This window comes from Daktulosphaira vitifoliae, unplaced genomic scaffold, assembly GCF_025091365.1.
Source record: "Daktulosphaira vitifoliae isolate Bord-2020 unplaced genomic scaffold, ASM2509136v1 Scaffold_190, whole genome shotgun sequence".
Lineage (NCBI taxonomy): Eukaryota > Metazoa > Arthropoda > Insecta > Hemiptera > Phylloxeridae > Daktulosphaira > Daktulosphaira vitifoliae.
The window spans coordinates 3638-22592 of NW_026099758.1; the positions used below are offsets into that span (position 1 = coordinate 3638).

Sequence of the window (18955 nt, forward strand, 5' to 3'; positions counted from 1 at the left end):
GTATTATCAATGATAAGTAGAAACTAAACGCGTGACACGTTATGAAATTCTAGCTTGTAGAACAACTTTATTGAACCATCTTATTTTTGGAACCAAGTGTCGTATAATAGAGTGCCAAAAATTCTTAAGGTGTGAAATAATTCCAAACTTATTTACTGTTATTGTAAAATCGAAGATGCATATTATGACATCATCTTCGATTTTATAATGCCGGATAAATGTTAGATGAACGTCATCATACAATAACAATTAGATCATCTAAAATGTGATATTATGATAGTCGACAAAAACAAAGAGGCAAACACCGGATGATATACTATTTGGAAATCTATTTTATCTTACACTGCATATACCCATAAACACAGTGTCCCTCACAAAGTACTGATTGAAAATACATTTGTTTTATGAATTAAATACGAATATAAATTATATTAATAGTATATATTTAAGTTAAAGAAAATATATTATGTATAAAATGTTAAATTAAGATAGAAAAACGTGTTATGAATTTAATACGAAATGTTATACTTATTCAATTCTGACTTGAATTAAATNATGAATTATTATTATGAATTTAATACGAAATGTTATACTTATTCAATTCTGACTTGAATTAAATGGCGCAGAACTTGATTTATTATAAATAAAAAATTTAAGTACCACTTCAACCTTTTAATCTTGAGGGACGTTAATGTAATTATTTTAAAACTTAAAAATAATTTGTTAAATAAAAATCAATCATTTAAAAAAAATTCATTAATTCTGTATCTATTTAAAACATTTAATTTAACTTTATTTTTAATAATAAATTGTTAAATAATATATTATTAAATATATTACATATTAAATATATTTAATCATATAATGCTATAATATACAAATTTAAACATATCATTCATTGTAAAAACTTGTTTTTTACTAAAACACATTTAACTTAAGTAAATAAGAATTTAAATATTTTGTAAAGCTTGATTATTTTTTGTATAAAAGCCAAAAATTTTCATGTTACCATAACGCAATTATGACTGTTACACTATTTTAAATAATTATATTTGAAACTGAAAATATTAAGAGATGATTTATCAAATTAAGATATTATTGTTTGCTAATAGCGTTCTATCGTTTTGTTTTTTCCCGATTCAAAATAAATATAATAAATTGAAAATTAATGATTCTAAAAAAGAACATGAAGAAATAACAAGTAATAATGAAGATACTCTAAAAGAATTTGATAAAAATTGGGTAATTTATAAATAAATAATGTATTTAGCCAATTTTTATTTTATAATTTTTTAATTTAAAATGTTACTCTAACTAAAAATGGAAAAGATTCTAATATGATACTATTATTAAATTTAAAAAATAGTATTTTATTTACCCTAATTAAAATTAATTAGAATTTAAAAAAATTTTTAAAATCCTAGCAATTATTTAAAAAGTATACTTCTAAAAACTATAGGCGAATTATAATATGATTCAATAGAAAAAAAAACGTTCAATTTCATCTTAACTTTTTTAATGTAAGATAATTTAAATATTAAGTAAATGCACTAATATTTTTATTTGTTATTTTTAAGTCTTTTAATAGGTCACAATATATAATAGTTTAGCAATAAATGGAATATACTTTTAATAATAAAAAAAAAGCAATTATATGTATTTTAAATATTTGTTTATGTTAAATAAAATTTTATACTTTTTTTAACTAATTGAAAAAAAATTCAATGATAATATATTAAGTCTCAGTTCCGATTTTTTTTGTTATAATTAGGACCCAAATTTAACTATTTTTTTTAATTATTATAAACACACATCTCCGTACACATTTTAAATTCAATTCGACACTAATAAGGTATTGGTCTACATTTACATTACAAACTTTTTAATAAAAATAAAGAACTAAAAAATTATTATTTTAAAATTTCGAAAAAATTAATTTTTATTTTATTTTTTAATAAAAACTTTTAATAAAAAATAGGCTTTTAACGTAGTCTAAAACTGTAAAAATTTCTAATAAACGGTAGCACAGTGTGGTCAAGGCACAGAATGGACGTGGCCTGGTTGGGACAAGTATAGATGATATCTACAAGTAATTAAATTCACTATAATAAGAAACGCTTCGATGCAAATCTATAAATAGTCTTTAATTCTAAGAAATTGGTGGATTATTCCAAAAGTAAAATGAACTACTATTTCCTTATTTATATCCTAATCAAAAGTTTTAAGATTTCTAAGTGTAATATATGAAATAAATATTTAATATTATTTGCTCAACTTCAACAGCCATAGAAGATAGGTCGTCGGGACAATTTTTTTTTTTAACTTATAGTATGTAACATAAGCTTTAATTGAAATAATTATAATTATTGTGGAGAATGTACTACAATTATTTTTAATGAATTATCTTCATAAACAGAAAGCAAGAAGCGAAACATTTAACTTTATTTGCTTAAACAAATTAAAGTAAAATTAACAGATTATATGTTTTAGGGAAACGATAATTTAAGTGTCACTCGTATAATGGGAGAAAAGATGCATTCACTTTTATTAGCAAAAGATACAAATAAAGATAACATAGTAACTTATGAGGAATTTCTTGAAATACACCAAATAATTTTTAACGTTAATGACAGAATAAAATTTTCTGATGAGGACTTCAACAAAATAAGTAATTATAATAAAATGTTTGTCTATTATTGAATTCATGAAAATACTAATTAAAATGATTATAACTATAACTTATAAAGAACGACTTCAAATTATAATAAAAATTATGACACGTAAGAGAATACACAGATTTTTTATTGTTAACATTGTATTATTATAATATCTCATCGTTGTTTCCATAATTAGTATCCAGGTTATCAATATTTTTGTACTTAAATAAACACATTACTAAATTGATACTTGTAAATCTGTTGTTATCGGAATAACTTACCCGTTGATGAAGGCTATTGACAAGAAATTTAATTTTAACGTTTCCATTTGTAGACTAAATAACATAATATTATGTATGTGGCCATAGGATATGGTAATAAAAAAAAAATGATCACTAACGATGGAAGGAAAAAATAAAATAAAACCAGTTGGTACTTTTTAACTAAAAAACATAATTGTATTTTTAAAAGAAAAATAAAGATCAATTCCGACTCCTTAACGACTCCATAAACACAAATCAACATAACAACATAACATAATAACGGTAATAGTTGTGGCCAGTGCCAGCAACCAATGCCTAAAACTCGTCCATCCTGACATACGGTTGACCTCCACAATCATAAGTAACATAATAAAAATAATATACATATACAAAAAAAAATATCAAAATTAACGTAGGTGTCATAACATAATTATCATAAGGAACATTTTTAGTTAAAATTCAGTCCTGTTGAATACAAATACATATAACATAAAAACAATTAACATTTTAAATAAAACATAACATTAAATATATTATAATTTTAATTATTATTGTGTTGTGTCAAGATTAGGTGACCACATTTTTATGCTATTTATGGCACTTACACCCTCATAAGGTCTTCGAGTATTTTGAAAACCTGGTATATCAGTCACCACAAATCTGTCATTAGGAAGTATTTTTTTAATAATATAAGGTCATTTAAATTTTGTAAATAATTTTTTATTGATACCAGTCGTAGTATAATAATTATTAAAACTAAATCTTGTATTATATAATTAGTTGGTATCTTTTGTTTACTATCATAATATGTTTTATTTTGTTCTGGAATTTTAGAAATGTGATTAGAAGCATCTTTCTTAACTTTTCCTAAATCTCTTTCTTCTATAAAATTGAATCTAAATAATTCTTTATATCATCATCAAACTTATATTTTTGTTTTACACCATATAAAAAAATTGTTTAAACTTCATTAGTAGAACCGCTTATAATTAATACCATATTCAACATCATTTAATGTTTTGTTCCATCTGGACAGGGTAAAGGATAACTTAGCTATCATGGGGAAAATGGTACGGTTTACCATTCTCAATAATAATGTAGATAATGGAATTTCATTATCTACAGTAAATTTTTCAAATACTGTACAGGTAAATGCAGAACCTTTATCAGAAATAATTCGAATAGGCCTATAAAAACTAAAGTGATTCTGAAGATGATTAATAACTTCACTGCTATTAGTGGTTGTTGAATAGAATAGGTTATGTAATTAAAAGATTTAGAAATTATTCGTAATATAATAGTATTTAATATAAAATGTCAAAACATATAATATAAGAGATGTACAACGGCAACGGGTCACTTTACTCGATAGACGGTGAAACTACGACTAAACTGTAAACATGTATACAATAGGCTGCATTGAGTAAAACAACATAATCGTAAAAGGAATGTGTCCCTTTGACCTTGTACTATACTAACATAAGTAAAAATACATTAAACTGTTATCTTAAATAATATTACTGTACCCAGTGTGTTGTTTAATAATATCAACACTTCCCCTTAAACAATACACCCGTACATAGTTAATTAAAAAATTATAAATCTATATATCTAATTCCTAACATTTCTCTGAGTTCTTGAAATCTTGTTCGTGGTGTTGGCTTGGTCAAGATGTCAGCTAACTGCTCTTTGCTGGTCACATACTCCAGTGAAAACATCCCTTCATTGAACTTCTCACGAATATAATGATAACGAACATCTATATGTTTAGTTCGTTTATGGAATTCTGGATTCTTCACCAATTTTATGGCACTTTGATTGTCCGCGTACAAAACAGGTGTCTCTCCCTGTGTTTCCAGAAGATCACTTGTTAGTAGCGTCAACCAAGTTAATTCCTGGACTGCTTGACTCAGTGCCATGTATTCAGCCTCAGTAGTTGAGAGTGCTACTGATTTTTGCCTTTGTGAACACCATGCTATTATTCCATTAGTCATCATGAAAATGTATCCTGATGTTGATCGCCTTGTTGTTGTATCACCAGCATAGTCTGCATCACTATAACCATGTAACTTAAGTTTCACCCTAGAATGAAAAAATAAACCATAGTTATAGGTTCCTTTTAAATATTTTAAAATACGTTTCACCGCATTCCAATGTATTATAAGAGGCTTTTCTAAATAGCGACTGACAAGATTTACAGCAAATGTTATATCAGGCCTTGTGATCTGACTTAGATATAACAAACTTCCTACTGCTTCTCTGTATGGAACTTCCCCTGCTTGTAATGATTCAGATAAATTTGCATCTAATGAGTGTTGTGGATCTGCAGGAATGCATAGGGCGTTGGATTCAGCCATATTGAATCTCTCCAAAACGCGTTGACAGTATAATGACTGATGTATAAATATTGACCCATCTGATCTCTGATCAATTTCAATACCCAGAAAATGATTAAGTTCACCTGATTTTGTCTCAAAGTTGCTCATCAGGTACTTCACCATCATGTCCACCTGCTCATCATTTGTTGCTGCTATAATCCCATCATCTACAAAAATAGCTACAATCATTAATTGTTCATTTTTATTACTTACAAATACACAGGGATCTGCCTTTGTTTCTTTTAGATCAAATTTTAACAACAAATTTTTAAATTTTGTATTCCAGCACCTGGGTGCTTGTTTTAATCCATACAAGCTTCGTTGAAGTTTGCAAACTTGTTTAGTTCCATCTTCATAACCTTTTGGCTGGTTCATGTAAATCTCTTCTTCAAGATCACCATATAAAAAGGCTGTTTTAATATCAAATTGTCTGAGTTTTAATTTTCTGGCTGCTGCTATTGCTAGCAGTACTCGTATAGAGTCATACTTTACAACTGGACTAAAAGTTTCTTGAAAATCAATTCCATGCACTTGTGCATAGCCTTTTATAACTAGTCTGGCTTTAAATCTATCAACTTCTCCATTTTTCTTGAGTTTGGTTCGATATACCCAGCCATTGTTAAGTACTTTTTTATTTGTTGGTATATTTACTAATTTCCAGGTTTCATTCTTTTTTAATGACAACATTTCTTCATCCATTGCTTCTTTCCAATCTTCTGAATTTTCTTGTGTCATAGCTTCTTCATATGTAACTGGATTATCACACATTGAATAAAATGTTTCTGTTCTATACCTTACTGGTTTTTCTATATTTTGTCTATCTCTAAGTCTCATTTTTAATTGCTCATGAGTCTGATCTGCTGATTGATCAAGTTCATCCATATTTTGTTTTCTTTCAACATTATTCTCATCATTAATGTTATTTTCTTCACTTTCATCCACCATTTCTGAATTTATTTCTTCATCTTCTTTTCTAATTTTGATTTCTATTTCCATAGATTCTTTGAATATAACATCTCTGCTTAATGAAACTTCTTTTCCATCAAAGCATATGCGGTATCCTTTAGTTTCTTCTGAATACCCAACAAATATTCCTTTTCTCCCTTTTTGATCCCATTTTCTACGTTTTTCTTTTGGTATATGAACATAAACTTCACTACCAAATACTTTAAAATTGCTTATATTGGGACTTTTATTATACCATAATTCATAGGGCGTTTTTTCTTTGTTACCTGAATTTAACGTACGATTCAATACATATACAGCTGTATTTACCGCTTCAGCCCAAAGATTTTTTGACAAATTTTTACTGTATAACATAGTTCTAGCTGCTTCTACTATTGTACGCATTGTTCGTTCTGCTTTACCATTTTGCTGTGGTGTAAATGGTACACTGGTTTCATGTTTTATACCAAATTTATTCAAAATAGCTTTGACTTCATCATTTTTATATTCCAAGCCACAATCACTTCGTAAAGTAAGAACTGATATATTTAACTGATTTTTCACTGTATTTAAGAATAATTCAAACTTCTCTTTTACTTCTGATTTTTGTTTCATAAAATATATATATGTATACTTAGAGTAATCATCTTTGAATATAACAAAGTATCTTTTACCACCAAGAGAATTTTCTTCCATGGGTCCACAAACATCACTGTGAATTATCTGACCTGGTTTTGTTGTTTTGGTACTGCTCAGTGTAAATGGTTCTCTGTGTTGTTTACCATAAATGCAAGCTTCACAGAAAAATTTGTTTTCCATATCTGTGAATTGAATACCCATATGCCTTAGGTAATTTCTAACATATTGAACATTCTGATGACCTAGTTTTTCATGCCACTGTTGTAATGTAAGAATTTTTTCAGCAATATTCACTTGATCTATCTCTTGCGAAATCCTTGTTTTAAAAATCATCGAAAACAATTTATTCTCACGAATTCCAACAGCAACTGTACTATTTCCTCTTTTAAATGTACAAACATTTTTGTCTGTTATCATTATTATACCTTTATCAAGGCACGCTCCACATGAAAACAAATTTACTTTGAGTTCAGGTACATGTAAAACATTTGACAAATAACTGTCAACCCATTTTTCGCCAATTTTTGCTTGAACATATATATTACCTTTACCAATAGCCATAATATATTTACCATCACCAATACGTACTGGCAACTGAATCTTGAACGACTCATAAGTTCTGAACCACTCTCTTCTACTGGTCATGTGATCACTTGCACCGGAGTCCACATACCATTTATCAAAATCACTAATTTTGCTCACCATTGAATTAACGCCTATTAGTGCATTACCAGAATTTGATTCGTTTTTATTCTTTCCGTCTTGTTCTTTCTTCAAAATCCAGCAATCACGTTTCCAATGACCTGGTTTCTTACAAAAATTGCAAATTCCTGGTTTTCTATCATTATTTTGTTGATTTCCAAATTTTGAATATTTTTGTTTTTGCGTTCTAAACAATTTTTTCGCCGCAAATGCACTATTTTCACCATTATTTTTCTGGATTTCATGGCCATTACTTTGTCTTGTTTCCTCTACCATAAGTCGGGATGTCAAGTTTAACAATGTTTTGTTCTCAGATGATATAGAATCCCATGCACTATAAAAATATTTATAATTTTCTGGCAAGGTCATAAGAATTTTGGTTATAAGCATTGAATCGGATATTGGTTCACCTAACTGTTTTAATTGTTTACTCAAGTTTTCTAATTTTGATATATGTTGTGCCATATTATCATTTTTATCCATAACATAACTATAAAATTTTTGCTGAATCAATGTAATTGATGTATCAGACTTTTGTTCATATACACTCAGTAATTTATTCCACATACCTTTCGCTGTGTCACAGTTCATTATATAATCTAATGACTGCTCATCTACTGACATAACTATAAAACGTTGAGCCTTAGCATCTGTCATTAACCATTTTTGCTGCACTTGTTCTAAACGCAATTGTGCCTCTGTGTCTGTTTCTGTATCATGTTTTATAATTTGAATTGGATATTCATAACTTCCATCTATTACAGAGAACAACACATCATATGATTTTAATATTACCGTCATTTGAAATTTCCATTTTGCCCAATTTTCACTGCCGTTTAGTTTGTTAATTTTTATAGATTCGTTTTCCATGATAACGAATTTCCTGTACACTGTCTGCACACAATAAAAAATTACAATAATATTTAACACGATCGACGCACTTACTACGCGAACGCACTTTTAAATTTCACGATTAATTATATTACAAATAAAAAAATCTAAATATTAAGTACTGGGTACTGGGCCCATAACCTGTTGAATGGAATAGGTTATGTAATTAAAAGATTTAGAAATTATTCGTAATATAATAGTATTTAATATAAAATGTCAAAACATATAATATAAGAGATGTACAACGGCAACGGGTCACTTTACTCGATAGACGGTGAAACTACGACTAAACTGTAAACATGTATACAATAGGCTGCATTGAGTAAAACAACATAATCGTAAAAGGAATGTGTCCCTTTGACCTTGTACTATACTAACATAAGTAAAAATACATTAAACTGTTATCTTAAATAATATTACTGTACCCAGTGTGTTGTTTAATAATATCAACAGTGTTCTTAATAGACAAAAGTTTAATAAATTTAGTAAAGGCATTAATAACTAAAAAATATATTATATCCATTATATACTTTTTCAAAAAGGCCTAAATTGGTCTACATAAATGGTATTAAAGGGAATGTTGTGCAAAAATCCTTCAATTTTACCATTATGTAGGGAGAATGTTAGGCATTTTAAATATTTAAAAGTATAATTTTTTTACTTTTTCTTTCATTTTAGGGAACCAATAAGAATTATTAATTAAATTTACATCTTTATCAACAACAATATGTCCAACATTATCATGACAAGTTCTAATAACATTATCAAATAATTCATTAGAAACATAAAAAAAAGTTTTTTATCATTAGTACTACATACTAGTTCATTTCTTAATTCATAGAAAAGAATANATTAGTATTACATACTAGTTCATTTCTTAATTCATAGAAAAGAATATCTTCATTTTATATTTCCTAAAATAATGGAGAATAAAAACATAAAATTGGAGGAGAAATTAAGAATGATTTTAAATTTACAAATGCTGACAACTGACTTTCATCAAAAACAAAGTCTTTATTCTTTTTTATATCATATAATGGTTTAGCAATAATAGAGAAATTTTTAACAAATCTCCTAAAATAACTAGCTAATCCTAGAAAGCTATGAAGTTCTTTTGAATTATTAGGTATAAGAAAGTTTTTAATAGCCAATATGTTATAAATAATGCATTTTTTGTTAAAAAATGAACACTTATCAAGTCTAAGTTTAAGAAAGTATTGTGACATAATTTTAAATATCTCAATAAAAATATCAATTTTTTTCATCAATTATAACAGTACTTATTAAAATATCATCTAAATATATGATAAATTTATTTTCTTGAACCAAAGAATTAAAAATAGTATAAATATACCTCATAAAAATAGAAGGGCTATTACAAAAACCAAAAGGCATTCTAGTATATTTAAATTGACCCATAAGTGTTTTAAAAGATAAATATTTAATTGACTCTTCTTTAACTTTAACATGATAAAAAGCATTTTTTTAATCTAAATGGGTAAAGTATACTTTTTATTGTGATTTTAGTGATTTTATTTAATTCTCTAAAGTCTACACAAAATCTAAGGTCATTTGTTTTCTTTTTTATTAAAACAATACTTGAGCAATACGGTGAATTACTAGGTCTAATAATTTTCTCAGTTAATAATTCATTAATAATAATTTTAAGTTTTTCTCTTTTACTAAATAGCACACGCCTAGGTCTAAAATAAAAAGGTACATGATCTTTAGTTAACTTAACTTTAAGTTCTACAGAAGCATCAAGTTTTATAAGGTTAACATAATTTTAATAATAATTTTTAAAAATTGTCTTCACCTCATTCTGGACATCAACACTTAAATTTTTATTAAAACATAATTTAATAGATTCAGTCTTATCAATATCAATTAACATAATATCATCAAAAATAAAATTATTATCTTTAACTTTTTCTATAAATAAACTTTAATTAAATGATAAACTTAATAGATTTATCATAAAGAAAATTTCTACCTAACAAACAGTCTGAGTTCATTGTACCATTATCAACAACAAATAAAATATTTAATTTAGTATTTATACACTTGATAAAAATTATTGAATTTAAAAATACCNACTTGATAAAAATTACTGAATTTAAAAATACCTAATACTTTTAATTGGCTTTTATTAATACCAGAAAGATTAGGAGTATCAGAAGTTAAAATTAAATTAGAAGGAACAACTGAGTTGATGACTGCATCCAATGTCCAATATTGCATTTGATATTCAATATTAACATTCAGTGTATACAGTGGATGACTTGACTCATTAATTTCTGTCATCATTCTTGATTGCTCATCAGTTTTCTCTTCATTTGATTTCAAACTGTTATTGCAGTCTTTTTGTCATTGCTCTATTGAGCCACACTTAAAACAGGAACCTGGTGCTCTTTTTGGTTTATTACAGTTTCTAGTAGTGTAAGAAGTACTATAACAATTAAAACAGCGTTTCACATTAATTGTTATTTGATCATTCTCTTGTCTTCAACCTTTTTTTGTATTACAGTTGAACTGTTTAGTGAATAGTTAAATAAATTATTGCCAAAAGTTATCCGCTTTGTACTTACTTTATTTAGATTTTTATAAGTTAATATATGATTAAACATTTTATCAGTGTCATTATGATGTTTTGACAACAAGTATGTGACCATGTCACGTGAATAAAAACCTTCTAATTTGTTTTTTTTTGTAACTTAATCAAATATATATTTAATTAAAATAAAACGTACCTTCTCATAAAAATAATCAATAGTAGGTTCGCCTTTTAATTGAACTCTAAAGACTAGATTTTGCCACAATTTAGTAGTATTTTGATCATCAATAAAGGATCTTGTAAATTGTTTTTCAAATATTTTCCATGAAGAAAAAGTACGACTCATAAACCACTGTTGAATTGGTACATTCAAATTTGCAAGAACAGACTCAATTCTTAAAGTATCAAACCACTTGTTAATGTCAGCTATTACATTAAATGTATTTAGTCAATATTTTGCTTCTGATCGAGACTCATTACCCGTAAATGGTTTTATACTATTGTTAAGATCTGGAATAACATAAAATTGATTACCTTGGTTACTCGTAGTATTAAAAAGAGTGAGTAGTCGCAATAATAAACGATTTTGTTCCATCTATAACTGAAACATAGTGTTCATATTGCATTTAGAGGGCTCTTCAAAAGTATCACTTGTAATAACTCGTTGATCTTCCTGAGCTGTATCGCCATGCGCTTGATTTTTATCCAAATCCATCAGGGAAACGGATTTTTGAAAATCACTTCCGAAATTGTAGGTGGCCATAAAATATGGTAACAAAAAAAAATGATCACTAACGGTGAAAGGGAAAAAATAAAATAAAACCATTTGAATCTATTTAACTAAAAAACATAGTTGTATTTTTAAAAGAAAAATAAAGATCAATGCCGACNATTTTTGAAAGAAAAATAAAGATCAATGCCGACGCCATAACAATCATAAACAAAAATTAACAAAACAACATGACATAACATAATAACGGTAAAGGTTGTGACCAGTGCCACCAACCAATACCTACAATTAATAATCTTAATAATAACTTTCATTCTTAATGCAATGAATTTCTTTTGAAAGACAGAGGATCAAATCTTTAAACAAAGGAAGTTAATACCTACATTGCGCAATTCAATGAGTTTCATGCAAATTTATCCTTATTATCCACACAAATAATTAAACTTAAAGCTGAAATTAATACTCTATGTGAATAAATTTTGATTTTAAAGGATAACATTAAAAATTTAGAAAATTCCCCACAAATTGACTGTTAAATTGGTGGCGAAAATCTTTCAGAAGTTATCCGATCGTGGGAGCCTGCTTCAATTTTATAGCTAATGGTGTACCTGAATCTACTTCGTCAGTCGTATCTGTTATGAATGAAATCAAATATTTGAAATCTTGTATAATAGCTATTTTTGGTTTTTTTACCTTTCGATTTTATATTGGTCCGTTTAGGTAAAGTTTCTACAAATTCATCTCAACCGCTAAAAATTATATTTAGTTGCATTAAGCGTCTTATCCTCTTTCTTTAATGCTAAGAGGTATATTCTCAGCAGCGTCTCAATATCGAATATTCGCGATAAAACTCCTTTTGAACAAGATCTTCTTTAATTATGTCACCAAGAACAAAATCGTTGATTAGTTGAGAGTGAGAACTATATCAACTACCGCTTACATAAATAGAATACCTTCAATTATAAAATCACGTTTAAAATCGGAAAGTCTGCCTCAAGAAATCAACGATAACCAATAATGTAAACTATTTTGATTTTTATCAAAATTGTTGCACAAAGTTCTTTAATTTTATGTAATGATGTATATTTTGATTTAATTTTTATACTTCTCACAGAATTCATTATATGACTCATTTTATTCTAGAGAACTTGGCCTCACGAATTATAATGTTTATCGTTGTGGCTGTTAATTTTAAACAGTTTGTGTTCGTTTAGTGACTAATTGCATTACGTAATTCCTTATTAGATATTTATTCTTTTTTATTAACGTACCCGATAATAATATTAAAAAATTGTTTGTCTCTTTTTAATTTAGCTTTCATTCTTTTGTTATAAGCTCTATATCTTGATTATTGAAGGAAGAAGAGGTAGAGGAAGACCAAAAAGAGATGGAGGGATGCATTGAATGCGATATGAGGATATCTGATGTGAGCGTAGATGATGTGGGAGATCGTGTCAAGTGGAAGATTGGGATAAGGGTGGCCGATCCTAAGTAGTTGGGATTAAGGCTAGGAAGAAGAAGAAGATAAGCTCTATATAACTTCCTCCTTACAGTGATTTGTCTCCCTCTAATGCCTATGTTTCTTCTATTCATTATGTTATCCGTCTTTATCCTAAGTAATCTTTTATTTTTTGTGGTGATTTTAATTTGCCGGACTTTAATTGATCTAATGGTGTTCTATAATCTTTTCTTTTTACTTCTCGTTACTCCTGTATTCCTGAAACATTTGCTTATCGTGGTTACTATCAGCATTCAAATATTTTATTGATGTATAACTTTAATAAGTGTAATTATGATAACCTTGTAACTTTATAAGTAAAATTAATTTTTTTGAACAATTTAGATGTGTCGATTTAGATTTAGCTGTAGATAAGTTTTATAAAATCATACAGTAGAGATATTTTTTCCTAAAATGCGTCTTGATTTAAATTACTCGACTATTCTTAATTACATAAATGATTTAATAAAATGTATACGGATTATTGTATATTTTTTGATCTTAGAAAGCAATGTAAAATTATGTCAAATCGATGTGCTAACAATTATTTATTTAAAATGAGTTTGTTAATAACGTTAAACTCTTATGAAATGACGTATATAAATAAGTCTTACAAAAAAAAAAAAAAATCCAAATTATTATATCTATAATAATACAAATTCTGAACGTGTTAACTGCTGCTTTTTTCTATGATTATTTCTTTTCTGTATATGTTAAGAATTTTTAAAATATTCAATTATCTTATTTCTCCGTTTATAACTTAAATATTAATCCTAAATTAAATTTTAATAGTTGCCAATCATTTGATAATGAGGTAAGTGATTATTTATCTATTTAACACTTATACTGTGGAGTTGATCCTGACAATATATTTCCTATTTTCATAAAATTTGCTGTTATGTTATAATTAAACCTTTATTATATTTATTAAATAGATCATTAAGAACTTATTAGTTTCCTACTTTTTAGAAAAGGTCTTATGTAATTCCATTATTTTCATTTACGATCTTAAAAATTTTAATATTTATTGCCTTGAACTACTATTTCTGGTTGGATTTCTTACCTCAGCTAAACTTAATCTTTATTTTATGATCCTAAGTTTAAAAATAAATAATTTAGCAACTGGATCTTTTTCTCTAGAAATTTGACACTAGCCAATTCAATTTGTGTGTATTGTGATTTTGATGATACGTCTTATGATTGTTTTAAAAATAATTGTTTGTCAAACCTTTCAATGCTTAATTTTTGTAATTACTTATTTTATTATTAATGGATATTATTTACCAATAGTCATTATATTTAAATATTTGTATTTATTTTTCTTGTTAATTGTTGTTGTGAATAACCTTTTTAAAAAGAGTGATTGCCAGTGTATTTTATATAAATAAATATTTAACATTCAAAAATTTTAAATTGTTATAGTTTCTAAAAAAATAGTGTTTTATTACTAATAGATCAATTGTATAGATATATTTATTATTACATTCCTTAAATAATAAAATTTGTTATAAACGAATTTCTACTTTTAAATATATTTAAAAATAATTAAAACTAAATTTTTAAATCATTCTTAGATAATCAGATTAATTGTTCATTAAGTCTTTTCCTGAAATATAAAATGATTCAAAGTGACTAAATAATATTTTTAAACTCTTGATAAATAAGTTTTTGATTTTTCTTTGAAATTTATTAAAAGTTATTGGTATAGTGAAAATGTAAATATATTAAATTTTAAAATTAACATCATTCTATATCTAAACAATGAAACATTGAGAAATTTGTTTAATTGTATTAATGTTTAATTTATGTTCGTTTAGAAAAAGATAATGTAATTATAAAGGACACGATGAAAACTTTTTATGAACAATATACAATCCGAATGAAATGGTTTTCTGTACATTTAAACATAGAGAAAAATAACGAGGGATGTATTTCTGTGGAATATTTTCGTATATTATTTTCTTATTATGGTTTAGACGAAGAAATACAAAACAGAATTTTAAAAAGATTAAAAATACTAGATGATTTTGTAAAATGTGATGGTAATTTTTTAATAATAAATATACAATAGTTTTATATTAACTTTATAATTTTACAACCCAACTTTACAACATATATAATCAAAAACACATTCATAAAACTCATTTAAAATTTTAGTTGCTCAAAATAATATATACAGTAATTAATTGTAAAAATTAATTTATTTTCGACATATAATTTAAATGTTTTTCAAAAAAAGTTATGTAAAAGTATGGAACTTTGTTTTCATTAATGAGAGCAGATTTAACTTTAAAAAAATGTATAGTTAAACAATTAAAAATAATTTTTATTTCAATGTCTTTAACGTTTTATAATTTTTTTATTACTACATAAAAATATTCTTTAGGAAGAAAATTAAATATAGAGTGTGTAGTGCTACAATATTCACCATTATTCGGTTTTTTTATCACTAGTCATTTACCGGCGATACTTCTTTCCCACCTATGTATACAAATGTTAATAACTTTTCAATTTATCGATCATAAAGTATTTTTAATGTTCATCCGTTGAACCTTATAAAGGTATCAACTTAATTTTTTCAAATGGCAACACCCTTAATTAACAAACTAATTTAATAGATAATGATCTAATTAAAAAAATGGCTGGTTGATAAAAATTTTTGAATAATTATTTCAAAACGTAAAGTGTGGATGATGCTATTTTTATCACTAGACATTTCTCGGTCTCGTCCAGTAGTGTATTCTGCACTTCGCCCTTCTCTGTCCATTCCTCCACATCGAGGAGCATGATGGGCACGGTTATCACCGGACGGTGGACTCGCACGTCATGCTCCTTTAGGGCGCCTTTCAGACTGTCAGCCTGGGCGCCCGAGCCCCGGACCTCCAGGAAGACGGCCCCCGTTTGGGTCCTCCTTGTGCCCGCCAATTGGACCCCCAGGGCTCTGAGGTCAACAGTAGTAATCGCGGTCTTTTTGACCGTAACGTACCGCTGACCTTCCCTAAGGGGCCCGATTACCACCACCTTCATCTTAGGGACTTTGGCCTGAAGTTCGGCATTAGTCGGGCCTCGAGACGGTGGCGGGAGCTTGACCTAGGGCCCAACAATAACCTTCGCCTTGGAGGCCGCCTTCGCCGCCCGCTCCACTTTCTTGGCCACCTTCCGTTTCACCAACTCTGTCCACAGGGTGGCCGGAGCGGGGGCTGCTGGTGTCGCCGGACAGTGGGACGCGACGTTTGGTGGAAAAAGCGCCACAGAGTCCGTGATCGAGCACCCAGCGTCCTTTTCCACCCCCTCATTCTTCCTCCGCTTTTTAGTGGCGGGGACAAGCGGGTATGCAACCGCTGCCGCCTCGGAGGGGGGATGCTGCGTTCTCAACGGCCTTAGATAGTGGGCCGTACGTGTCCCACCAGTAATCCGTCTGAGACGCACCGTCCTGGAGGCACACCCGGCTCTCCGACGTAGGTGCAGGGTATCTCCCCTCAGGCCAGCTAGTGAGGTGAAGATCAGCCAGGGCTTTACGATTTCTATAAGTACATTGCCATCAAATGAATGGACTCCTTATTTCGTGGCTAACCTGCATATCTGCATGCCGTTCCTCTATCCGCAACCTGAGGACGCGCCCGATTCCCCGAGCTAGGGACACTGCGCTCGTGTCGACGTTTCGTAGCCTCTTCCTGCAAAAGTATAAAAAAGTTAATAACTTTTGAAATACTGCACAACCTTTAGGACGCCAATGCTCTCACTTGGGGTTCATGAGGGATAGAAACTCCTATGACGAAAATAAATAAAAATATGTATTTTGGAGAAGGTGATGAGTATAATTTTTGTGCACATCTACCCCAGAAAAAATCTTAAACGTCTCTTCCGTTTAATATGATTAAATTTTTGTTTATTGGACCAAGATCTTTATAATCAAGAACTGAAATTTATTACATAAATATTAGTTCTTATTGTTAATATGAAAAGAACCTGAACCAAATCTAGTACTTACAATAATTTTTATAGATCTCAAATCTAAAAAAAATTATAGTTCCAGTTCTGTATCATCGCATTGATAATTAAAATTGTTTTAGTTTTATAAAAATATTCTATAAATTTTTAATTATACAATTATAAAAGAAATATTTATGGTAGTAATTAACAAAATATTTTTTTTTCAGATATCATAAGACAATTAACCTAAAATGTAGTACATTATTTGCGTGTAAAGGTATAAAAATAGACTGCAATTTAAACATTTGCTGTTTTAATTATTTTTCTTTATTATTATTATAATTTTAATGTGGTTTGGTTCAAATTCAAAAATTTTATTATCTGTATTTTTTATAAAGAATTTATTTTTAAGGAATCGAGAAATTATTTTAGTCTACCTAAATATTTTATTTTTATTGCGCTTGTAAAAATATTTTGATTAAAATACTGTATATTTTAAGTGTAAAAGAATTTTAAACCAAGTATTAAAAATGTTTTTAAAGTAAAATTAAATCAATAAATACAAAAAAAAAAATTCATTTTATAGAGTATTTTTTTTCTGTTAAGGTAATTTGATAGTACAAATTTATAAGTTTTTAAATATTTTTAATGTCTTTTTAAGCATTTCATTCCGGATCCTAATGATTAGTTACCCACAGATAACTGGTGACATTGCGACCATTGACTGTCGCATAATCAAGAATACTTTAACAAGTACACAATCAAAGAGGCGAAGGCGGTAGATATCTTCAAAATAAAAATAATTCCATGTTAAAAATACAATTTTTTTAGTCTGAAGATGAATAATTACTGTAACTATCTTCTACAGAAAAATACCTTAGTATGTAAGTGTTCTCCCATTATATTTTACTTTATAATAACCAAGATTTTAAACCAAACTTTTGTCGAAATATACTCGTCACTACTATAACATGTGTTATTTATACATAATATTCTTAGAAGGACATAATCCTTTTCAAATAAAAATTATTTAAATAAACATTAAACAAACATACACTGTTTAGTTATATTATAATACACACAATTCTATCATAAATTTATTAATAGTCACTTTTAAAAATTGTTCATTCCAAAAAGAAATCTATAAATTATTTTTGTCATCTTTGTTATTCTAATTTTAATAATTAAATGCATTGTATTAATCCTAAACTTATTTGTAAAAAACTATGTTAAGGTTATACATAAAATGTCAAAATAATATATATACTCCATTCATGTATAATAATTTCTGTATTTTATGCTTATTTATCAATAAACATTTATACTGTAAGAATTAGAAAATGATTATTTTTGGGGGTAAAAAGAATTATAAAAAGGCAGAGCAAATCCTTATTCTCCCCTGTTCTTATCGTGCTCTGTACTAAGTTATGCGAACGTCGTGATCGTCATTGTCGAAGTTCTCACGTATTAATTTATGAACTAAAAACTTAAATATGTGTTATTTTATTTTCAATTATTAATATTATCACTGAAGTTATTATAACAACTAAGAAAAAATTATCAGGTAAGATTTTGAAATTTTATGTTATTTCATAACCCTGAAATCACCTCCAAATCANGTTATTTCATAACCCTGAAATCACACTCCAAATCAAAAGTAACTTCAACTCTTTTTCTTTTTTTAAATTTATTTAAATTAATTTTTAAGTTACGATACTTTTGAGGTATGAAAATTAAGAATTGAATGGAGAAAGGTAGTTCATGA

General features: G+C 27.6%; 1 protein-coding gene across 4 annotated transcripts; it reads left to right on the plus strand.

The window, feature by feature from the left end:
* The first annotated feature begins 1032 nt into the window (after positions 1-1032).
* On the plus strand, positions 1033-18253 carry LOC126909216 (uncharacterized). 4 transcript variants are annotated; one of them, XR_007704962.1, is made up of 5 exons: positions 1033-1242; positions 2491-2668; positions 14050-14071; positions 15075-15299; positions 17418-17649. XR_007704962.1 is itself a non-coding variant. In XM_050691634.1 (5 exons), exons 1-4 carry the CDS (start codon positions 1075-1077, stop codon positions 17438-17440), a joined length of 594 nt encoding a protein of 197 aa, XP_050547591.1. In that variant the 5' UTR covers positions 1033-1074; the 3' UTR covers positions 17441-17467; positions 17852-18253. The 4 variants fall into 4 exon arrangements, 3 of the variants coding, with proteins under 3 accessions (XP_050547591.1, XP_050547592.1, XP_050547590.1); XM_050691634.1 differs by lacking the exon at positions 14050-14071 and adding an exon at positions 17852-18253 and having other exon boundaries at positions 17418-17467; XM_050691635.1 differs by lacking the exon at positions 14050-14071 and adding an exon at positions 17889-18253 and having other exon boundaries at positions 17418-17467.
* Positions 18254-18955: the final 702 nt, after the last annotated feature.